General features: G+C 47.1%; 1 protein-coding gene and 1 long non-coding RNA gene across 2 annotated transcripts; one reads left to right on the forward strand and one right to left on the reverse strand.

Annotated features, from left to right (window-relative positions):
* Nucleotides 1–1,731: 1,731 nt before the first annotated feature.
* On the reverse strand, nt 1,732–15,383 carry SENP2 (SUMO specific peptidase 2). Its single transcript, XM_010716699.4, has 17 exons — nt 15,233–15,383; nt 12,150–12,208; nt 11,296–11,417; nt 10,395–10,464; nt 10,095–10,173; nt 9,418–9,541; nt 8,786–8,886; nt 7,606–7,703; nt 6,512–6,554; nt 6,093–6,159; nt 5,809–5,949; nt 4,925–5,056; nt 4,421–4,624; nt 4,200–4,279; nt 3,769–3,853; nt 2,993–3,088; nt 1,732–2,479 (listed from the first exon to the last, which is right to left on the reverse strand). Exons 1-17 carry the CDS (start codon nt 15,325–15,327, stop codon nt 2,417–2,419), a joined length of 1,659 nt encoding a protein of 552 aa, XP_010715001.3. The 5' UTR covers nt 15,328–15,383; the 3' UTR covers nt 1,732–2,416.
* Nucleotides 15,384–15,536: 153 nt separating this feature from the next.
* LOC104912601 (uncharacterized) lies at nt 15,537–21,326 on the forward strand. Its single transcript, XR_794775.4, has 3 exons — nt 15,537–15,671; nt 16,699–16,773; nt 17,214–21,326. It is a non-coding gene; the product is annotated as an uncharacterized LOC104912601 (long non-coding RNA).
* Nucleotides 21,327–24,641: the final 3,315 nt, after the last annotated feature.

Raw genomic sequence — 24,641 nt, forward strand, 5'->3', positions numbered from 1 at the left:
TCAGGCTGCAGCAGCCTCACCACAGCCAAATTTCACCTCCCACATGGGCTCTCTAGGTTTTTTGAGGAGGGGTTGCAGGCATTGGCAGCAGTTGTATGAACTTCCAGAGATGTCGCCATCATTAAAGCCACCTCTCTGCACTGAAATCACCACTGTGCCTCTCCAGTTGGCAAAGCCAAAACAAGGCCACGTTATGTTTTCTGATGGACCACCAGTTGTGCTCATGCAGCCCTAGAGCTCAAGCGTCCCTGCTGGCTCCCATGGCCATGTCTCTTACTAAGCAAAAGCATCAGCTCCCAAGAGCAGGGAGCAGACCAGCTCTGGGCTGGGCACTGGTATGCAGCTGATGGGGAATGGCCTAAATGGGGCTCAGACTGCCCCCGTACGAAAATGGGCTGCAAACACAGCGGTGGAGCTCCCTGCACCTGTGATTTACTGCTACTAGGAGATGTGTGCCTGGGCTGCAAGGCTGGTGCCAAAGAGACAAAACCCAACTCACAGCCTTGGGCCGGGCTCCTTCCCTCTGGTGCACCCATCGCCAGCAGCTCCAAACAGCAAAGCAGGGTGCTTGTGGCCACGTTCTTTGTAGAAGCAGCCTCCAGCCTCATGTTGCAGCAGCAATTCCCAGGTCTGTCCCCTGACCTCCAGCCAGCCTGCAGTCAGCAATGACTTCTCCCACCCCAATGGATGACCCACACTAACCTCGGTGATGGATTTGATCCTGACACAAGGGCTGAGCCCCCCCAAGGTCCTCCCTGCCAGTAATGACTGCGTCACCACACAGCTGACGGCATCAGCAGAGCTCATGGCAGGATGAGAGCAGCCCCCTCTCCCTCCCCACCCAGGGAGCACTCGTGTGACTCACACTGCATCACAGGCCCCAGGCACTCTCTCAAGGCATCACAGAAGATAGAAGAGATGATTCCCCACCAGAGGATGTTCTTAGAGCATCTTACAGGGACCTAAGGGTAACAATCCCCAGGCAAACTGGAAAAGGATACTTCAAGCAGTCAGCTACCAGGTCCTAACTAATCAACAGCTAACATCCCTCAGGGAACCCACAGAAGATTAACTATCTCATGTAAGGACAAACCGCAGCAGATTGCCCCTGTAACAGTTACCTCTTTGGGGAACCTCCTCTGATTTGTGATGGATTAAGCTAATCAGTCTGCAAGCAAAGACTGATCCAGCTCCTGGCCACAGCACAGATAAACCCACTCAGCAGCTCCCCTAGGAAAGCAGCCCCTCTGGCAAGCAGCAGCCCGAAAGCACATCATTCACGTGAGCACAGAGGGGACATCTCCAAAAATCAGCATCTTTACCTCGGAGCTGAGGGAACGCCTTGTCACTGGTCAGGAACCACCTCACAGAAACAATCCGATGTGGTTCTTAATACCACCATTCCACCAGGCAGCCTACATGCCAAGTATGCAACGGTACAATAGTACACAGGGAGCTCAAAGACCCCAAACTTACTCCAGTTAAAGAGCATGAGCTCAGCAGGATACAAACAACAGACCAAATACAAGGATACAAACAACAGACCAAATACAACTGGACTCAATAAAACATTCTCATTGCCCCCTCAGGATTTCAAGACATTGCTGAGAGGCTTCTGTGCTCTGATACTCACCCTAGCTAGAGTCTTCTTCCTCACATAAGCAAGCAAAAACCACTCTGATACCTCTTTTTTTTTTTTTTTTTTTTTTTTCATTTAGAAAAAACACTCTATTTCATCACCAGGTAGAATTTCTTTCCAGTAAAGCTCTTTGTATAAATTACATATTTACTTTAAAAAAGAAACAAAATAAATACTTCTCTTTTCACATTAGGTAATTCCCTGCAGACAAAACAAAAACAAAACCACCCCAACTAAAGGGGCTTCACTACAGATTTGTTACAAATCAAAAAGACCGTAAATACTTTTTTTCCCCTCTTTCTATGGTCATCACAAATCCAGTTTTAGGAATCAAGTAGATCATAGATATTCCAGAAACAGAAGAAAACTCTCCTTGAGAAAACAGCAGCTAAGCACATCGTCCTTGGGGAGATCAGTTTGGCTACCACGACTGTTACCACCAGACTCGAGAGTCCCATTTGTCCATAAATGTGGCCACGTGTGCTGTGAGGTGGGAGCCCTCCATCCCAACGACAGAAGTTCACACCATTTCTTCTCAACCACTCCCCTGGTGAGGTCACAGCAAACTTTCAGACTTTCACTCAAGGCGCATCAGCTTATTTCAAAGAGAGGCACTGTCTCCGAAATTGAGGAAAAAAATTAACCATTACTTTATAGCCTAAAGGAGAAACATTTAAGTGCCTGCTTCCTGTTCAATAAGGCACTGCCAAAGTAAATAATAAAATAGGAGTTAGTGACTGCGAGGTGATCCACAGTGTTACTCTAACGGTTCATGTCTCACAGCAGCTGCTGATGGATTATTTCCCACACCATTCTCTTGCGGAAGTAAGGCATGTCTCTCTGCAAAGAAAAGAAAAGAAAAACCCATTCAGTACATAGCAGGAAGAGACAGAAGACACGTATCTGTCACATCAAGTTCATTTGAAGCACTGTCAACGCAGCCACTGTGAGTACAGCATGGTCTGCTGTGTCTCACACCCACTGTGGTGCTGCATGGATGAAACCCAACAAAGCCAGATTTATTTGACTATTAACAACAGCTTAAAACAAGCTCTAATTAAAGGCCACTACATCAGAAGATAACTCATATTTTAACCATCTAAGGGTTAAACCTATTTCTCCAAAAGATACAAAAACCATACCTTGCCCAAGGGGAAGTTCAAGGTTTGCCTGAGACCTAAGGATGGTGAATACAGCTCTACCCTGCTGAAGCCACATTGAGTTCCAGCCCTTGCACTACACACCACAAATGGAAGTACAAAACTTCCACCCCAGGCAGAACAAAGAGCTGCGTAACTTCCCCAGCCCCTTCACGTGTGCATTCCTCTGAAACTACTCGTAACTTTGGCTCACCTCAGTGAAGGTAATGGGTTTGTCTCTGCAGACATAATCTGCATATTTGCACATAAAAACTCCGCAGTCACTTCCATTTGATTGCTGAGGAATTTCCTAATGAATGGAAAGAAGATGGAGAATTTTTTCTATCTTAAAAGAAAAGCAACTTGGAGGCAGCACCACCCACCACACCAATACTCTGACTTGCAAACCTACATGCACAACCCATCCCACACACAAGGAGTACACCCAGTGAACCACATCTTCACAGCCCTCTGTTTCCTTTGCTTGGATCTTATAATCCAAATTCTTGCAGAGGTAGCAGCAATCCACCCTGCAAGGTGTCTTGAAGTTTGCATTGTGAGCAGCACAACAGTGTCATGTCTCCTGAGTTTGCAGATGCTGCTTATTGCTATTACTTTGTTGAAAGACATCAGCTCAACCCTTTTCTTCATCACCTGCCAGAATTCACACTCGGAAGAATCATCTCAAAGCCCTGCCTGCTTTTGGAAGCCTCCTCTCTCAGACAACAGCTAAACAGATTCTTAAATTCAGCTTGTGAAAAAGGTGCAAAGCCAGATTCACCCTAACAAGGCAGACTAATAGAAAAATAAAGTATTTGGCCAGCAAGGAAAGGCACTGCCTCGCATCCCAGCACAGCTTCCTAATCCACTTGCAGCCTCAGATGGTACCTGACAAAAATGTTTTTGGATGCTCTTTAAAGCTTAGACTTATTAAGAAAGTGTTAAGGCCTTTGTGATGAGGAATTATGGGTTTCAGTAGTGCTCACATACATGGGGCTTCATGCTGTGAAGGGTCCACTCCGAAAGTGACAGCTTCACTTTTCGTTTCTCCCAGCTTTCCTCTTGCAGGTATTGGCTGTTTAAAACAAAACAAAACAACTCTTCATCTCTGTATTTTAGGCCAACAAAAAAGAGATGCTGAAAGACCACAGGCAGGACAATAAGATGTCAGTGGATCTTTACTGCCATAAGGCATTTGAAGGAACAATTCCAATGTTAACTTTGCATACACTTCATGGTGATGCTTTGCACATGTACATACTGGAAACCCAGACATGTATCACTTCCCTGGATGGAAGGGATGATGTGAGAATGCTTTCTATTCCCTAGCTACAAAAAAAGCAAACGCTTCCACTTGTGTCACAGATACAAAAACCTTCTCAGCGTTCACAACAAAAAGCATTGACCGAGCAGTTACTTACAATACAGCTTCACAAATCTTGTCTCCTTTTTTTCCAAATGAGTCAAAGTAGGTGATGGTCTTCTTTCTGATATCTACAACCTGTTATTGAAAGGTAACCATTAGACACTGCACAAACCTATGCAGCAAACAGAGCAAAAACTGATCAACATTTCTTGCTTGCTTGCTTTCTACCCACTTAATTCTTCAATTAAAAAAAAAAAGAAATCCAGCATGACTCACCACCAGTGTCCAGTGTGATCTCAAGTGAATAGGAACTAAAATGATGTGCTGTTTGAACAGATTCACATTTCTAGTCCATCTTTTTACTGCTCTGTAGCCTTCGGAAAGAAGTTTGGGATAGAAGAAAGTATTAAACGCGTAGACTGACGGATAGTTCTCTTTTTTGCCTCTTTCCATCAGAAGATTCATGTAGAAATTAATGACCTGTATGGTAAAAAGCAAATATAAGATATAAAATATGACATTGCTCACCAAATTAAAAAAGTAAAAACAAACAGAGAAGCAATACTTCCAGAAGACTAACTTCTAGAAATTGTGTGATCCAAGAAATACAGGAATTTCTAGAAACTCTAGACCTATATATACCTAAAGTAAGACTCCACAGGTGTTTATAAGTTCTGCAGTGAGGGTCCTCAAATAACTGAAATCAGACATCTGTACACAGTGAGGACATTTTAAAAGACATACAGAACAGAAACATCGCTGTGCTGCAGCAAGTTTTACCTCATCATTTAGCCACTGAAAGTTGTCCAGTGTCTGGATGTCCTCACGGGTGAGTCTGAGTTTGAAGGCACTGCTCATGATCTCGTCCGGTTTACCCTCGCCCAACGCAGCCTTGATCTCTCTCTCCATGGCCTGAAGCAAGCAATTGTATGGGAAAGGACCTGTGAGCACACCAACCTGTGGGCAGCTTTCAAGCTGTAACAAGGTCTGCTAAGTGAAGGCTCGAGTGATAAGACTAGCACCACCAAGGCGTGTAAGTCAGGGACCTAAAAGAACTTAAAAGTGGAGACCTCCAAAGGGAACTGAGGTATCTACACTGGAGTCATGCATTCAGGAGTCTCAGTTGTGTGTGTAACTGTTCTTGTATGGATATTTCCATCTAAGCCTGCTTAAGGGATATAAAGCACACTTCCTTCTTGGTTCAATCTGGGCCAGTGAAGTGAGAAAAACAACTTTTTTGTCCTGTATGGAGCATCACTGTCCAGAGTTTGTAAACCCTCAATTTGCTTGCTCTTCCCAAATCAATTGTCACCAGGCCAAAAAGAAGGTGCTCAGTTACATCAGCAGGACTTCAACTCCAAGGAATCAGAGCAGCCAAATACTGCCCTGGAAAAGCAGCTCTTAAACGTGGACCAGTTTTGGTCCTGCTCACACAACTCCCACAAACCCTTACATGAGCACAACCAAAGGACTGTGTGGACTGTATTAAACCCTTTAAAATCAGCTTTACTGCTGACCAGTGCTCTGCAGACATTCTACGAGTGGTGAATGCAAGCTCCTAACACTGCAAAATAGGCTCAAGAATCATCTGCCAAAAAAAAAAAGGAGTTATGTGGATGTTTCACAGCTTTCTAATTTGAACAAGAGACTGACAACTATGGTACCTCTGTGAGTGGAGGAAAGCGTTCTTGGGATTTTGGGAATTTCTCTTCTTTCTCATCAGGGACAGATGGTCTTCCAGACAGAACAGGTGCCGGATGCAATCCAGGGGAGGCACCCTCTTGGACTTCATCTCCATGCTGTCTCTGTTAGACAAAAAGAAGTCAAGCTAGCAAGCAAATTTGCTAAGGGATAACACAAAGTCTTGCTCATGTATAAAACTGGAAGTGTATTTTCAATATGCATCCATACACCCATATATCCACATACATCCGAATAACAAGCTTACCCCTGAGCTGGGTTGTCTCTCTTGTCCTTTCTTGCCTTCCTTTTCTGCTGGTGTACAGTAACTGCAACTGGAAACAGAGAGAAGCAGGCTGTAGCAATACTGTCCCATGTAACTCTTACACATCCACCTTCTGGTTAAGGAATGCACTATCACAGATCAGACTGCCATACAAAAGTCTCTCTAACTGGCTTTGCTTACTGCAAACCCGAGCTTCCTTCAACAACACACAGCCATCTGCACTCATACTGCTGCTGCTCAGCTGGTTCACAAAGAAGAAATGAGAGACACAACTGGATTGCAAGCAATTCCAGAGCCACAAGCTAGCTGCTCTCGTGCCAGAACGTTGAGATGAGTACAATTCTCTTTCTGCACACTGCTGGAATACACAGAACAAAACCAAAGAGGAACCAAAATTCTACCTGGCCTCCTCGCGTTCTGGAGAGTGGCGTGGGCTGCTGCCATCTGCACAAAAAAAGCATACAAGAAGTCAGCATTTAATGAGGATCAGGCAAACATGACTCTCAGAATATGAAGGAAAAGACAAAAAAAAAATCCCAACAACCTTACTAGTAATGACTACAAGGTTATGAAGTTGTAACTCTGGCAAACAGGCCTCTTGGATATTATGTGAAAGCGTTCAAGCTCTGAAGCCCAGGATCTAAAGTCACTTTCAGTAGTCACATTCTTCAGCTTACCAGAAAAGATGATCTACCAAAGAAGCTAACTTGTTATAAAGAGAGGTGCTGTGCTAATCCAGGAAAGTAGCAATTTGCTGATGTATGGGAACTGTTGAGTCCCAGCCTGAACCACAGATTGAGCACCTGGGGAAAGGACCCAGTCAGCCCTAGGAGCACAGGTGAAGGCAATTGGAGGGGAGCCTGGCTGCACCTCTCTTAGACCCCATTTAAGGGCTGGCTGGCAGTAGGGAAGGAGCTCTGGTTGGAGATTGCTCCCTTGTGAGCCTAGATCTTCAGAGACAGGTAAGCACTTTTTTCTTTTATAACACCATCCCGTTTCATGCTTGTTCCTTTTGCTACTTCACTCCTTATTGCCTTTCCACTGGATTAATATTTCAGATTGTAACAGCTGGCTTAGTGTTGAAGCTCTGATATCATGGATATAGTCATGTTAAAAAAAAGGATTAAACAGTAATGCATTATCACAACTGAGTGAGGTAACCTAAAGGGCACACACACACCAATGTGCCTCCTCCACCAGCACAAAGGACCAGATGTTAGACTTCACCTGCACAGTATGCAGTTATTTCTGCAGCTAAGAACACCTCTGGTACAGTACCAGTGTGGAGGGACAACTTTCAACAAAGCTTTTCACTTACAAAGCCATCTCAACTAATAACTCCATCTGGTTTTATTCCTATTCTCCTTTCCAGAGACAGCTCATTTTGTTCTAAGAGCCAATGTAAGCTATACCAGATTTAGCATAGCACAAAATATACCTTCAAGACTTAAATGCTCTATTTTATAAGCCTAGCTATAAAACAGGGGTCACTCACTAGATTTTGGTGCCAAAAGCTTGGAGGCATCCCCTCCGCATCTTTGTTCTTCCAGGAAAGTTACAGCAGACAGTGATTCTTTGTAGTAAATCTCAACACTTTGGTGCAGCAGGAAAAAAAGAAAAAAAAAATTAAATCAGAATTTCTATAGATACAGTATTTGTTATCTGTATGCAATCTGTGTTTTATAGGACAAGGCAGCATTCTTTGTCACAATCCCTGACCAACCCTTTTCAGCCTATTTATTGAAGATAATGCTGTCACTGTGAATACATTGTCCACACACACTTCTGGGATATTGTAGTTCATCCTTCAGGACTGCTCTGAGATATGAGCTGAACCACAATAACCAGTGATTGGAAGATCAGCTACCAAAAGCAGCATATTGATCCAACCTAAAATGCTAATGCTGGTGCACCTAAAATTACACAAAATGTCACTTTCTGTATTGTTCTCACACACTGGAATGTTTAAATGTGATGTGCTATTCTGATCTGAAGCCCTGTGTTTCCGTGTCTTCTAGCTGTGAGACAAAGCAGAGACTGGGATTTTAGCTTTGCTAAATCAATCCATGTTTCACAGCATTCACATGGCATTTCCTCCTATCTTACTGTGCAGAAAGGCATGTTGCTATTTCACCATTTTGGCATCAGTATTTTCTAATTAGGCCCTCTGTACAAAGCTTTGACGTGTAGCTATCCCACTGAGGTAACAGCTTCTATTATTTTTGTGTTTTTCCTGGTGTGGTTAACTTTATGCAATCTCTTACACAGCAACAGAGATATCAAACCCACATCACTGCTACTCGTGAATCAGATTTACACACAAGTTCCCTCTTGTAGGTTGCTTTCAGAACAGGAGTTCTGTACACAAGACTGAGATTTCTTCCTTTTAATCTACTGGGAGAGAAATGTATCCCTACAAAGTAACAAACTTTCATCTGCAGAACACACCTTCACAAAACATTCATGCTACACCTGGAGGAAGTGAATGTGGGGAGGGGGAGCATCTCTTGAGCTTTTAAAACTTAAGTTTATGCAAAGACCTGCCCTGGGACAGTACCAGCAGCCCTGAGAGTGCAAAAACTGCATTTTTCCCTCCACTTCCCCATGTACAACAAAGTTTATGTTAATTTCTTCCTATAATTACTGTATTTTTTATACTATATATAATTAATTACTTGGAGTTTGTCGGGTTTGGAGTATGGCAGTATTTAGCATATTTGTCCTTCAGTAGTTTCAAGAGTTGCTTGTATTTCTCTTTTTCTTCTCTCTGAACATCCTAGCAGAACGGAGGGACAAACAAACAAACAAACAGATTAGAATCACTGCATATGAAGCAAATACTTGTCATCTGTATTTAGTGCAGCCTGCACAGGTTGCTCTCTAAATACTGCAGCTCATTTTACCAGCAATTCCCACACGTTTGTTTTGTGTTAGCCCTGTGGGAAGGATTTGTGCCCACTGTAATTCTCAAAATTCCTTTTACAACCATTTCCTCAAATGTGGGCCTCTTATCTGCAGCTGCGGTCTGCACCTCTTGCATAATAATTCAGGCTAATATGTATTCCTGTCAGTACACATGATGACTGTTTGCTATGAGTCCCCAGGATATCTTAATCATACTTCACTGCTTGCCACAGCCTGCTTCTCCACTACTTCAGCCTGAGACTTTTTCCCATGAAATCTAGGTTTATTACGTGTTCTCCAATAGCTGTTTCAGACTTTGGAAGGACAGGGAAGGAACTCAGTGTTTTTTGTAGCTGTAATTATTGAATGGTTTAATTTCAAAAAGCCTTTCTCAGCCACATACCTCCTCAACGGTGCGCCAAGGCTTCCCTGTTTTGCCTAATCCTGAAGTAGAAGGTTTTGGCTCTTCATCCTCAATAGGTGTTGAAGTGTCATCTCCAGTAGGTTGAATGTCGTAGTTGCTAAAACTAACAAAGGCAAAAGAAACGGCATCAAGAAAACATTCAAATAAGCACCTACAATTCAGCCTGCACTGACAACTGTTTTGACATGAGATGTTGATTACTTTCAGATGAAGACCTGCTGTCTTCAACCAATTAATGAGAAAGTATGCACAGGTAAAACTAAAAGCAGAACAACTGCCTCGAATACACACTGCTGTTTGATCTGCACAAGTGATGCAGGTACTCTCAGGGCCGTTTCCAAGCCAGCCCAGGCCCTGAGTCAAAACAGAAGCTTCTACCTAACAAAGCCTCTTCTTCTAACCAATCTCCCATGTCTATGAAGTATCTGGATTCAAAGGGGGGGGGAAAAAAAGATTGCTTGGGGGGGGGGGGGGGGGGGGGGGGGGAAGGCAGCTGGATATTTCACTGCAGTACAGCAACTGGATCAAGTCCCAAAATAATTTGGATAACTATTACTATGTGGGCAATGATCCAGGTGTTTGACAATACTCAAGAAGTTCAAGAATGAAAGTGAAATGTGGTAAGTCTTTACAGAAAGAAATTAAAGGATTTTTACCTCAGATGTGGAACTGTCATAGGAGAAAGGGCGAGTGTAACCCTATCGAAGTAAGCATCGCTTTCAAAAGGCATATTATCTGTAACAAGAACACAAGTTACATCAGTAACTACAAGAGGAAACCCAAGTTTTGAGTTCACAGTAAAGAGCTTCACCAATGAAAAGAAACAGCTCATATGCAATATTACTAGATGTTAAGTGCTGTGCTGCAATAATCTGTGTGTAAATCTGAAGTCGGGTCGTGTGGTGCACAAGGATGGGTGAAAAAGAAATGAGTTGGTGACCTGGTGTCAGCCTTACCAATCTGCAGCCTTTCCAGCACAGGGCTCGATGGTATTTCACGTGAAGGGTCATATGGAGCAGATGGAGGCTAGAATAAAAACAAAAGTATCACTGTGAGTATAACTTGAATGCAAATACAAACAAACACAATGTTCCTGAAATGTAAGCAGCTCTATTATGACTCAGGGATCATGATATGCTGGTTTAGATTGCAGCAAATGCAAATATTTGCAGGATCTCTGACAAGTACACTTTTTAAGTTTTCTCAATACAGGAGCTCATCTATGCAGTGATTAAAACTACATGAGTTTAACCCTGAGTTCTTCTTATTCAGCTCCTAAATACACCAAAACATGAGTTTGGTCCCTGAAAAATAAATCCTGTGAAAGAGAGTAACTCTCTCAAGAACAAATAGATCATGACAGTTTCTTATTCTTCTCTTATACCAGTGGGGCAATAAGAAAAATAACACTGCAGCTTTGAACCAAACTACAGAGATGAGCAACAGTTCACTGGTTATTTTCACAAAATTGAAGTCTCAAAGGCATCCTCTCGTGGTCTGGTGGATAACATAGCAAACAGACCTTTATCCACAGCAATTATGCAGTTTTTCTTGCACGGTGGTGCATATTCATCCCTTAACTACCAGCTTTAGAAACAACTTGTAAACATAGTAAGACTACAGATATGAAGGGCTATAAAGTATCTGGAAGACAGCAAACGCTGAGCTCCTTAGTTACAAGAGCTAGAGCACAGTGTGCAAACCTGAATAAGGCAAACCCAGCCAACAGAGCTGCCTGCTACAAATAGCAAAGAAGAACCTACTGCTGTACAGGCTTTGTTATGCAGAGAAGCTCCTTCCTCTTCTCTCTCACAAATTCACCAATTACCATTGCCTACTTTCAAAATCTGTGCTAACCTCTTCTCCCAAGGTTGTGGTTGAAGTTACATTGTCATCTGAAATTGTCCAGTGTTCATATGCTGCCCTGGGTGGCAAGTTCACCTCAGCAGAAGTGCTTGCTTCTCCTGGAGGCTCAGAGCCTACAAAAAAAGAAAAAAAAATGACAGGTCATATAAGAACATGACTGAAAAGGGAAACGGGGATTAAGTGATACCAAAACAGCACACTATAACAGATCAGCATTAAATTAAGGGAAGCACGGGTGGCCAAGCAGTAACTACCAAGCTCCATGTTTCCCCATAAAATTTGTGCTAGGAAATATCCTACAGCATAAAAAGCATCAATTTCTCCCTCTTCATCTGACTGAATAAGGGAAACTTTGATCACAAACCATGATCTGTGCAGTGAATACCATGCATAGCTGCATCACTCCTAAATCCCATTTTTTTCTCTGCCTGCTATCACTTTAAAGGTGCTTTCCTTTGTACTATAGATCTCAGGAGGTTTCTCAGAAGAAACACAGCTATTTTCAGCTGGCAGATGTGAAATACTACGAATACAGACCATGAAAACAGGAGGGAGAACACAACTTTGATGCACAGTGCTCACTCTGCTGATGTGGATGGGCTCGTGGCCAGGGAGATGTGGGACATCTCCTGCTGGCAGTAAAAGTACACCTTCCTGCCACAGCCAGTACATATGACACAGTTCTGCCTCAGGCCATTGACTACACGTATGAGCACAATTTAGAGAATGGTTCAAAACTTCAGTCTTTATGCTGAAGAACAGAAGCCAGTTTACTAAAGAACATAAGACCTAAAAATAAAAAATAAAAAATCAGGTGTATTAATTACTTCTGTAATGTGCAGTACCTGATCTTTTCCTTTTCGGTTGAGCCTGGTCAGGATCTTCTTCCAGAGGCGGCTGAACACTGTGGAAAACACGTGCAGATCAGCATTTGGGAACTGCAGATGAGCTTCTAAGAGACTCATTTCCCTTCACAGGACCCAGACTTCCCAAATTAATCCTCCTATCCCAGAGGTCTCCCCTCCAAGCACCTCTAGGATCAGACCAGACAGAAACATGTGGCAGCATCTCCCATTGCTGTCTCCTGCCCAGCAGAGCACACGCAAACTTAATTCACCCACTAAAAACACGTTAGGCTCCTTTCTCCAACATTCAATATATACTTTCTGTCTGTTACAAGCAACCAAAAATTCTTAATTAATATACAGGTTTGCCTCTTTCCTCGAGGAAAGAAATACACCGATGATTACTAAGCCATCTGAGTTCACTACAATGAGCTGCAGAGAAAAAAAAAACCCTAAGTAGGACAGGAAATATAAGATGGGAAAGCAATGCATTTGCATTACACCCACATAAATAACTCACTGCTAAATCAGTGCTTGCCAACCACTCATTGCAATCACTCTCAGCTGCACCCCTCCTTACTAAGCAGTATCTGAAGTACTGCATCAGTTGTCACAAAGATAAAGCCTAGAAATCTATTTATTAATGGTGGGAATACACAGCTCATTTATATACATTATTTTTTTCCTATTTGCTTCCAAAAACACAAAGTGGTGTTTCTGCCCTTTCTCTTCCCCCCCCCCCCCCAGCCCTACATGGCGAGGACTCTTTGGTCCTTCTTTGATCAAAACAATTCCGACTGTTACACATCCAAGCCCTGCTCATCTCATCCCCTCTGGACTGTCATCCTTTCGCATCAGAAACACAAAAAACAACTCTACGTTTCATATAAAACGGAGGATGCTTGTCACTACTACACTACTAACTTCAGGCACAAAATACCAAGGAATTGGTGATAAACGCAAATTATCCCTAAAAAACCACGTTCCTCCTCAGCATATTTAATATTTCAGCAGGCTAAATTAAGAAGAAAACAACACCACGTGTGTCTTTCCATCCATCCAACAGCTAACTTTCACTCCCAGGCCTACAGCAGAAGGCTCCCAGCTCGGACCTTGTGCAGAGACACAGCACCACAAGCCCTCCCCAAGGCTGCACACAGAGATAAACACAGGTTTAACACCCAGCTACGTTACCACCAGCAGTTTTTAATGAGAAGTGTCTCCTCCCCCAGCTTCAGCACTGCACCCGGTACCTGTTACAATGTCGTTTTTTCCGTTTACACTTAGTCGGACGCTTGGGCTCTTTCGGTTGTTTTGAGGACATAGCAGGATTAGTTTTCTCTCAATGACTCAGAAAAAGACTGAAAAACCTCTGATGTTCTCCAAGTTTTCTCACTCCAGGTAAGAGCGAGTGGAAAAAAAAGCTCAGCTATGCGTTTGTAGCAGAACGCACAACTGGCGAAGAGTTCAAGCTGCGCCCCTGGAGCAGGGGCTGCTCTAAGGCTCTCGGTGAAGTAAAAGCACAAGTGTTGAGCAGTGGTCGCAAACAAGGTGGAAAAAAGCGCTGCAGGAGGCAGACGTGCGTCTGTCCTCCACACCAAGATGGGCTCAACTCCCCCTGCGACGCCGTGGCAACAGCCTAACATTCTATTCACCCCCAGTGAGGGGGGGGGGGTGAAAGCAAGGTGTCACAGAACCCTCTTATTTCTGCATGCACAAACCCACGTGTGGGCCTCTCCTGCATCACTGCTGCGGGCACTTTGTGACTGTTGACCATGTAAAGCTGTAAAAAGTTTGACTTTTCCTCTGAAATTCACATGATGCTGCAATGCAGCATTTAAGAGCAGCTCATTTTTACCCACTTTCTCCATTACTTTCACCAATGATATCCATAATTTTTCATCTTTTTTTGCTGTGGGAAAACCCTACTGTCAAGTGGCAGCCATAAAACCCTATGTCTGTCAAGTGGCAGACATAACAAAAAAGGCAACTTCTGTGTAACTTCACCGCGTGCTCCACACTTTGATTGGAATGGTGCTTCCTCAGGACATCTCTGCATCCAAAATCTCAGCCAAACCATTCACCTGCCTGTCCCATTCATGTACATTTTGAAAAACAGCACTTATGGAGAACTGAGGTTGTGGATGCCCCATCCCTGCAGGCATTCAAGGCCAGGCTGGATGTGGCTCTGGGCAGCCTGATCTGCTGGTTGGTGACCCTGCACATAGCAGGGGGTTGGAATGAGATGAGCATTGTGGTCCTTTTCAATCCAGGCCATCCTGTGATTTTCTTGCCTCACACAGGGAGCTGAGAATACCTTTGTCATTTTAGAGACAAGCAGCATTTCAGACCTTATTTCCAACAGCACAGCTGCTGAAAACACCTCTGCCCTTGGTACATAGCAGTTCCACCCTACTTGCTTCCCTCATTTGCAGTGATCTCCTAGCAAAGCTGAGCGCCCAAAGCGTGGCAGGCAGCCCGTGTTGGTCTCCCTTTGGGAAGAGGGATGTGGCAGGGATGGCTCTGCTGCACGCCATCAGCTCCTGCCTGCGAAAGCACCGCCCTTGCTTTCACTTTGCACACAGAATCACGGAGCTGGGAGGTTGGGAGGCCTTTCTGGAGATCATCCAGTCCAATCCCCTGTAAAGCAAGTTCCCTATGGCAGAAAAGTACCCAGGGTTTGAGTATCTGCACAGGAAACCGCACCGCCTCCGTGTGCAGCCCACTCCACGGCTCTGACACCCTCACAGGAGCCTTTATTCCTCATTTTTGCATGAAACTCCCCACATCCCAGTTCACGTCCATTACGTCTTGCTCTGTCACGCACACAGCCCCGCGCCTGGGGAAGGAACAGCTGCACACATCAGTGCAGACGTGCTGGAAAGGGGCTCTTTGGAGAAGGACCCGTGTGCGTCCTGGTGGCCAAGAATGCCTACGGGACGCCGGGCCGCACAGCACAGAGCGCGCCCAGCGGGCTGAGGGAGGTTATCTGGGGGCCGAGGAGCGGAACCCTCGGGCAGACCGGCACCCGTCACACCCGAGGGCCGGACGCAGCGCGGAGGGACACGCGGCGGAGCGCTGACCTGCGGAAGGGCCGCTTGCGCGGGGCCGGGAGTGGCGCGGAGCGGCGCGCGGCGGCGAAGAGGCTGCCGACGGCCGCCAGCAGCCATTGGTACATAGGCCCCGGCCGCCGCCGGCGGAAGTGCGTACATCTCGCGCGACTACCGAGACGAAGCGCCGCCGGCGCGCAGGCGCAGAAACACGGGAGGAGGTGCCTCCGTGCGCGCTCCCGGCTGGGAGGAGCTGTACGCGTGCGCAAGGTGGATATGCCGCCATTGGCGGTGCGCATGCGCAGGGTGGATAGGCGTCCATTGGCTGCGCGCATGCGCAGGATGGACAGGCCGCCATTGGCGGTGCGCACGCGCAGTGCTGCTTTTGGGCGTCGTGAGGGAGGGAACTGGGAAGAGTGGTGCTTCGTGCGTGGCTCAGTGCCTTCTTTTCTTCTGGCGTGCCTCCCACCCGGTTAGCGCCTATCTGCTTCTTCTAGTGCTGCTCTTTATGTCTTTTCGTCGCTGGGTTGTCCGGACGGGGCATCGCCCCGCGCGGTTACCTCAGTTTGGGCGGGAAGCGCGGCCTCTGGTGCACTTCACAGCGCTGTGGGCGGGAAGCAGCGGTCTGGGGGTGATGCTGGGCCCGCCGGGACCCTCACACCATCCCAAAGCTGTGTTTGGAACAAGCGAGCCCTCAGCTCACCGAGGCCTGCCCTGCTGAGGCACCCCGGGCCCGGTGCTGCTCCGTGTGGGTGCGTTGGGCTGTGCTCGGCCGCACTGCAGGGCTGTGTGCAGGCAGCCTGTCCTGCTGGGTTATCTGTGTGCCAGGAAACCCACATCACCCACCTCACGTTGGTGCTTTGTGGCTAGCTCTGCAGCTGGCCAAAGAGCTCCTGACGTGGGTTTTTGCTGTTAGATCCAACCCCACACACAGCGTGGTGGCTGTTACCTGTGTGGAGGCAGTGGCTGCTCTGGGGTCTGTTCCTTGTGTGCTCAGCCTGCGGTGGGAGTGCAGCAGGGCTTCAGTTTGTTGAAACATTGCTCAGTGCCTCAGAGCAACCCAGTTTCAGGTTAATGCAAGTCTTACCTAATATTCAGCCCACTCATGGGGCCGTTGGGTTTACTTCCAGGTTTTGCCAGATTATATATGCAGAAACAGCCCTCTTGTTCCTCTAGTTCAGGGAAGCTGTGCTTGGTCTTTGCAGACATCAGCTAGTTACAGAGAGTTTCACCCCAAGGGCTGGTGCACAGCTGCCTGTTTATTATCAAACATCTTTTCCCAAAACACCTAGTGGTTGTCCAGGGGTCAGTATTTCTGTAAGGCGAGCAAGGAAGCTGCAGAGCAAACTGGCTCAATTCAAGAGCCCAGAGCAGAGCTGGCATTTTCATGGGATGCATTTGTCACAGGAGGTCCCACTGACTTTCTGTGCCTTTAGGGTGTTGTGATTTAATTAAGCGACCTTCCTCATTTCTTAATTGCTGCTCCTTTTCTGTTTCAGAGGTTTGGCCAGTGGAGATGGCAGGGACCTCAGACCAGGCTGGATGCGGCAGCCAAGCTGTGAGGATGCAGGCAGGTGTGCGAGCAGGGCGGTGAGGGCACAGGCAGTGTGCAGGCGTGCATGGGAAGGGTGGTCTGACAGGCAGACCAGCCCAGCAGAGGGCACGACAGCACTGCGCAGAGCCTGCAGCTGAGAAGTGCTGCTGTGATTGCTTTCCTTTCCTCCCAGTGCTCACAGTTTAGCCAAATTCTGCAGTAGAGAGCTGGAGGGGGCGCAGGGAGTTTGTTTGCATACCTTGAGGTTTTTGTCAGCTTAGTCCTGCAGAGCCAGGACTCATCTGTAATACTCCTGCTGCTTCTGTGTGCTGTCAGATTTGCAGGTAGAAGGCAAGGGCTCAGAGGCCACGAGACAGTGTACTGTGAAGTAGGAATTGAGAGAAGGGGGAAGGATGGAGTGGGCCCTTCCCTGCCCCCAGCAGACATAAGGCTCACACGGCTGTCCTGCACCCCTTGCAGGTACTGGATGGGGAGCAAGGATGGCATCAAGGTTTCTCTTCTGCTTTGGGACCCCACCATGTAGGTGTGAGGTCCTGTCACAGGGGAGCATCAGCAGGGAGCTGGGTCCACCTTAGGGCTGGAAGATTCCTCCAGCAGGCACGGTTATCCCTGCTGCCATTTCCTCTTCCCATTGCAAAAAAACATGGGAAATCTGTGGAATTCTGTTTGCTATTTTAAGCAAGTTTCTCTGTCCCTCCTGATATCACAGCTTCCTTATTCTCACCAGAATAGTACAAGGATAATAATTTTAATCCTTCATGAAATGTTGGCATTAAAGGCTTTGAGATGCTGGAAAAGTGTCTGTCTGTAACAATGGGGTTAGTGTGACTGTGAGACTCATCCAGCCTCCAAATAAACCTGCACAGATTCGTGCCATGTATAGCTGAGACTGTCCTGAGCCATAGAGTGCAGTCCCTGCCCTCACCAGGACCAGGCAGGCTGTTATTCTGTGTGTTTGATTGAAGCAAGGTGCCCTCTTGCAAAGTTTAATACAAGGAAAACATAATAATAGTCATACCTGCAGAAGGTTATGTATCGTAACGCATCCAGTGTCTTTACAGGTCAGTTTTACAACAGTTGCATTTCTCAATCCCTGTAATTTAATCTGATGGTTAACTTCATGACTTAGATCTTTACTATGTCTCTGAGCTTCTTCCTCAGAACGCTGATGTGTAGTGACTCAAAATGATGGCATTTGGTGCACGTACATCCAGAATCCTGTTACTGGGCATTTAAATACACAGGGGTTACTCGTGTCCCATCTCTGATACTGGTAGTGAATGCAGTGATTCTAGGGTCTAGGTCTAATCTAGGGTCACTGATAGTGTGTTACCCAAAGTCCCTGCCTTTGAATATGTGTCAGTGTGGAAACGATGTAATTCACTGATCTGGATGCTAAAGAATGATGAGTAATTTTAGGTATATAAAGAATAATACACATAGTCTGTCATTAAAATCTCTTTATTTCACATGTGTTGGGGATGTCCAGGTGGCATAGCACCTCATACCCCCTACCACACCCCTGGTCTAAAGCCAACAGGGCTCCACTGAGCTCAACAGCCACAATCTACGTCGTCGCTGTCCTTTGGCTCTGGACCTTGTGCCCTACAAAAACAACCTCGATAAAACCCCAGCTATCTAGCTGCCGGTGCCCGTGCTTTCACTTCACTTTGTGCAAATATTGGTTCCAAATCACAAAGAGGAGGGGCTTGGCACGTGGGCTTGGAGCACAGTGCTCCCAAACCAGCAGTACGAGTCTCAGCAACACGAGCTTGGCAGCGCTTTCACATTGCTCAGTTGCTAATCTTCCAAATTCTTTGCCTTGGGTATAATCCCACAAAATATGATTCAATTTGTCAACATAGCTACCTTATGACTAGTGTGTGTTTAGCTGGTCAGCCCATTTTGTACATTCCCTATCAAGTGGAATAGTGTGCGACAGCAGAAGTGGTTGGAAAAATATTTTTCACCCCAGATAGCTCAGAGGCTGAAACTTACTTGCTGTTTTCCACTGCCCCAGCTTGCAAGATTACACTGTACAATACAGTGCCTGTAGTTAAGGTGCATTTATAATACTGTTTCACATTGACTGCATTTTTCATTCCCTATAATTTACATAGCTGAAGGTTAACTTCACAGCTTAATTCTGTATTATCCCTTCTAGTTTCCTGCTTGGGACAGGAATAAATCTAAGCCCATTTCTGTTTAGCAGAGCGTTCATTTATAGTTCATTGTAGCAAGCTGGGCATATTTCACCAAGTGTCCCCATCTCCAGCATGTCTGGCTGGGTAATCAGTCTCATGTGCATATGGACACCGTGTGTGGCAGCATGTTGTTGGGGCAGAGGTGGCTTTCCTTTGAGGACCTCATAGTTTGGCCCTGTGTCCGCCCCTGAAAGAGACAATTTGGCAGGCAGGAACAGTCTTGTGTCTTGTACCCAAGTGTCAAACTGGGCAGAGTACAAAGAAGCCATTCCTGAATAATAAATGCTTTTAAAGCACCTATTTCTGTTCCTCAGGATATAGAGTTGTGGGACATTGACTCAACTCCTAGCTCGGGTAAGCAGGGCAAGTGAATTCAGACCAGTCTTTCAGGCTGCCCACTAACATCTCCCAGACATTCCTCTTTCCCCGTGGGCTCTGTGTCCTTTATCACTCAGCTCAGAAGGGACAGCACTGTCTCCACAGCCTCACGGACCAAGAAAGACTGTGCACAAGGGCTTGTGTGGCGGTGGTATGTTGTCTTGCCTAGCTGTGTGCCAGTAAGGTGTCTGGCCCAAATCCAGTCTTGGCAAAGCAGCTCCTCTGAAGGGCAAGGCTTGTGCTGCAAGTGCCATGCTCCTGGCCAAGGCCAGAGAGCCAGACCCCAGGCAGCAGCCCCTGGGCCATGCATTGGAAAGTCGTCGATGCCTGTTCTGAATGCAGCCAGTGGTGGAGTGGCCTTAGGACCTTCTCTGCCCATCCATTCCAATTTGCCTTCAGGGAAGGGTGTCTAAGGGCAGGGCGAGGCAAGGCAAGGCAAAAAGTGCCCAGAGCATCCCAGTCAGCTCTTTCTTTAGGAAGTCTCATCATCCTTAATATCCCCCACCACCACCACCTGCACTCCCCACATCCCCAGCAAGGATGCAGGCCCTTGGGAGCAGCGGCACCAAGATGGCCAGGCAGTGTGATGATCCTGAGGAAGAGGCTCTGTGGGGCTTCTGTCAACCCACCACCACCTTCTGAGCAGTGTGAATCGTGGCTGTCGGGCTGCAAGGAGTGATTTTGTTTACCGTTCCTAATAAGCCAAGTCTTGTTATCATGGGGTGAGCTGGATGTGTCATATTGTGACGGTCAGGGACAAACAAAAATACTGCGGCGCGGATCTGCGCTGAGAATATCTGTGAAAACAAGGCTGGTGATGATGACTCACATCTCTGCAATGCCACGTTAGATTTGCTAAAGGCAGCTGGCTCGTGGTGTAGCACGGGAAAGGCTCCGCCCCAGCCCTGCTGTGGTGGCCTGGTCTCAGCTGGCAGCAAGAATTTACAGAATCAAAAATCACAGTTGATCTCAGTAAGATCTGCAGGGGTGATCAAATCTACACTGGGAGCCATTTGTGGAAAGTGCAGATTTTATGGTAATTTTTCATGCCTGTAGACACAGAACTCAGTCCTGCACTGCGCAGAGCCTGCAGTGAATTGAAGCGTGTGCTGCACTGTGTGGATGTGAATTACCAAGCTTACACTCACTGTTAGGAGAGAACTCTGCTGGGAAAACCATCAAGAAGCACAGTTAAAACCAAGCAAGGAGAGGGGTGCAGACACATTGAAGCCAATCGCAGTTACTGGAACAAAACCCATTCTGTGAGGATGGCTTTGTATTCAAACAGTGCATCAGAACCAAAAGGTCTCCTGAACTCCTTGGCTGGTGATGAACAGAGGCAGGAAAGACAGGAGACAAAGAATATAAGTGTTCAGACAATACACTGAGATGCAAGCTCTTGATAATTCACCCAGATCTTGGAGAGCATCCTTGCTGTGGCTGCAGGAGGGGAGCTGTGGCCAGCTGTTGGGACAGGTGGCCCAGCTTGTGCCTATGGGTGGGTTGTGATTTGGGATAAGCACAGAGGGCAATTCATATCTGCTTTGTGCATGGAGGGTGCCTTGTTCACTGGGTAAACAAGCATTTTTCTCTAGGATGTTCTTAAGCACGTGCTTGTCTTTAACCCTCCCTTTCAGCAGATGACTTATTTCCTTCTCAGCACCCTCCACAGCTCTTCCAGAAGCTTCCAGGATATTTCCAGCTCATGAAGATTTCTGACCCTTTTCACCTTACTGTTCTTCAGTGCTTCTTCCTCTTCTTCACTCAGAGAGATGCAGAGTCCATCAGGAAGTGCAGGCTATTGCCCAATATGTCATCAGGACTAAGGGCATCATTGTGAATATGCTGCACAAATCTTTTGACAGGGAAGTACAAAAGAGAAAGGGGAAGCACATAATTCACGCTGACTTTTTTTTCTGTAAGCAAACTTAGCAACTTCAAGAGCTCCTTACCTTTTGCTTCTCTTATGTTTCTTTGCAAACCCAAACCCATGCAGGCAAAAATGTTGCTGTTGTTCACTTCATCATGTGGCAGCACTTGGGAACCAGTTGACAGTGAGTCTGGGCAAGCAACCTAGGAGACAGATTGTCCTGGAAGCCACTGGTGAGACCAAATTCTGCTGTCATCCAACTTGGACAGTGCTTGAGGAATGTCCTTAAGATGAGATCACCCCACCAGGACTTTGGAGGAGGTAATATGTGTCGACCTGGAGCAACAACTGCTGCACTCCAGCTTGTGATCCGGGCAGGCAGAGCCAGAGCAGCATCCACCTCTGTTCCATTGGCTGGGACCAGATGTTGCACTGGTTCAGTAACCCTTGCTTGGATTGTGAAGGAGAGAAGCTGAAAGTTTCCAAAGGCAAACTCGGGTAAACTCCTGCTGCAAGGCTCTGGTGTCCACATGGAGCTGGGCATGGGGTGGGGTCAGCCCAGACCTTCACTGCAGCTGCCCCCTTCCCTGCCCTTCTGCATGGGCTTCTCCCATGCAATTCTGGTTGTTCCACGCAGAGCTTAGGGGCTGCCTGCTAAATCACACCATTAAGTCCCTGAGTCCGGGTTTTAGTGTTTCCATGTGCCTAAAGTGTCTTAATCTGGGCTGCTTGGGGAATTTTTATCCCGCGGATCCTTCGGTATGCCTGGAATGTTTGCTTTTCCTACTGCGTGCGTGTGTTTGAGGCACTCCTGTAAAAATAAGAACTTCCTGGCCGCCTTGTAAATCTTCCCTTGACCAGCACAGTCGCCTTGGGTGATTAATAAATGGGCAAGCTGAACCCAGCACCCGCGGGGAGCTCAACAAAGGGACCTCGAGGCTGGCCTCCTTCCAGAGCCCGCCCAAGGGACGCGCATGGTGACACCATTTTTCGGTAAGAGCCTGAGAGAGGAAGAACGAAACGGAAATTCCAGCTAGCTAAGGAAATGCACCAGTGGGCCAGGGCTTGGGAGGCGTTTTCTATTGTATCATCGAGCAGCTAAAACATACGGCTCTGCTGGAAGGTTGTTCTGCCAGCATTGGAACTCGGTGTCGGCACTGCTCTTGCCTGGAGCTGGTTATAGGACCGCTCAAAACTCAAGGTGCTGAGTTTCTTCTGGGGCCTGGTCTGCTTGAGGTCAACTGGAGTTGAGCTCAGTATTTCTCGCACTGTTTTTCTTCTTATTTCCCCACTTCTCTTCTTGGATCCTCTTCTGCCCGCCCTTCTCCCAGCAGCCAGTCACAGGGCTTCCGTTTCAGTGCCATTATGGAATATACGGAAAGAAAAAGCATTTTTAGAGCCTACCTTCAACACCTACTCATATCCCAGTGCACTGCCTCCAGACTCAAGTATCACTGTGTTTCTCCTGCGGGTTTCTCACTGTTGCATCTCTCCCTGTTAGTCCCAGGCTTATAGTAGCTCCTGTTCCCCTCCCTGCTTTGCCTTGGGTGTTTCCTCCAGACATTTGCTGGACCAGAGGAAACTGTGTGGAGGCAGATGCTCTTCACCTTCCCCTCTGCACACCTGCCCAGATGGTTGCTCTCACAACCATCAGCACACGCCACAGGAGGTCAAAAATTTGTGACAAGGGCATCGAGGGACATTTCACGCTCTTTGTGCCCATGCAAGGTTTGCCTGGAGGTGCATCTCAGTAACGAGCCTGCTGGCAATCCACTGCTTTTGACAAGCCTGGTGTCACCCTCCCTGTCAAGGTGAAGAGTTCTTGCTGTATTTGGGATCCTGCAGTGAAGAACAAGCCCTGCCCAATGCTCTCCCCCATGTTTCTTATTTCACCAAGCCAGTGCACGCATTGGAGATGGCTGTTTGAGTCTCCTTCAAGTGTTGCCATTAGGCATGAGAGTCAACATCCCTTTTCTTTCCCTGCTAACTGCCCCTTGGCCAGCCCTGATCTTCCATACTGATTAGTTCTCACCTAAACATCCGGGAGCATAACACCAAGAGGATTTTGCCATGGCAGGTTATCCTCGTGGCAGGGAAGATGCAAAGCTTCCTTAGCAGTCTGGATGTGTGCAGTGATTTCCATCACAGAAGAGCAATAAGAAAGAGGGTGGCCAGCATCCTGCTGCCCCTCCCCGTGCAACCCCCACTCCTTTTGCAGGTGGTGGCTGCAGATTGGGGTTCTTGCACAGAACTGCCTGTGGTTGCACAGACCACCCTGTGGTTGAGAGGTAACGGAGGGACCACACCATCCCAGGGATGCTCTGATACTGGAAGTGGCTTTTATTTAGGAGTTGTGTTGGCTTCTCACAATTTTCTCCTAGGCAAAAGGATCATTTTCAGCTTTCAGAGAACTGTAACCAAAGAACATTTGGGGTGTTCTGGTTCCCCAGAATAAAACAATTCTCCCTCCCCCCCCCCAGAAAAAAGGCTCAGCCTTTTCAGTCCTCTCCCACCTCCAGCCCTCCATGAAAAGGCTGTGAAGCCAGCCTTCCCACAGGAGGCATCCCATAGCCCACAGGGCTGCAAATGTGACATGAGTTGCTTTTGTGTGACCCCACAGCCCTCCTCTGTCCTGGAACCCCCCCCTGCCAGCCCTCCTGCGGGCAGGAAATCACACCCAGAGATCTGCATTTCTCAGGAAAGAGCGAAAATGCCACAAAGGTGAGAATGTGGCCAAATTATTGCTGGCAGGAGCAGAAAAGGACAAGTTAACATCCAGGAGTGGAAATTACTCATTTCAAGAATGGGGGGGGATACATGAGGGGTGGGGTTAAAATGCAGAGACACCAGCGCGTTTCTGACAGCCACATAATGTAGTCAGAAATCTGCACTTCACACTTTGTCTTTGATGTTGGGACAGAAGATGCCTATTTGTGCTTCAGTGTGGTAGGAGCTGTGTCTTGGGGGATGGCTGCTCATGGGGACCACCCCAACAACCCATTGCCACCATCACCGGCCCTGGTCCTGCGTTGCTCCAGTCGAGCCCTAACAGATGGAGGGGTAGAAAGATTTTGGGAAGATGATGGCTGAGAAGAAAGAATGGATAACGGGGCAGCAGTGCTGGGTGTCACAGCCAAGGCTGCAGCGCCCGTCCTGCACCCCAGCAGGACATGGCATCACCCAGCGTGTCCCCGGACACAGGGTGCCAGCCAAGGTGACATGGGCTGGACATGTCCCCAGGGACATTCTTGAGGTCTCACTGTTGGGCTGTTCACAGAGCTGTGGGGTTGACAGCCCCAGTGGTTTGAGCCCACATGGATCCTGGCATGAGTAAACAGTGCGGGAATGGGGAGCAGGTGCTTGCGTGGCGACTTGAGCCCTGTTTTTAATTCTTGCTTTGAAGCAGGGATTTGTGAGAGGAACAGGAGGAAGCTT

This window comes from Meleagris gallopavo, chromosome 11 (genome assembly GCF_905368555.1).
Source record: "Meleagris gallopavo chromosome 11, MGAL_WU_HG_1.1, whole genome shotgun sequence".
In the NCBI taxonomy this organism is placed as follows: domain Eukaryota; kingdom Metazoa; phylum Chordata; class Aves; order Galliformes; family Phasianidae; genus Meleagris; species Meleagris gallopavo.

Excerpts from the sequence above, each read along its gene's own strand:
- SENP2 (XM_010716699.4), bottom strand. The coding sequence starts at position 15,327 with ATGTACCAATGGCTGCTGGCGGCCGTCGGCAGCCTCTTCGCCGCCGCG. Across the intron at positions 7,704-8,785 it reads CCAAACCCGACAAACTCCAA|TGTTGAGATTTACTACAAAG; the intron begins GTAATTAATTAT and ends GCTGCACCAAAG. Across the intron at positions 3,089-3,768 it reads TTCACAGCATGAAGCCCCAT|GAAATTCCTCAGCAATCAAA; the intron begins GTATGTGAGCAC and ends TCCATTCATTAG.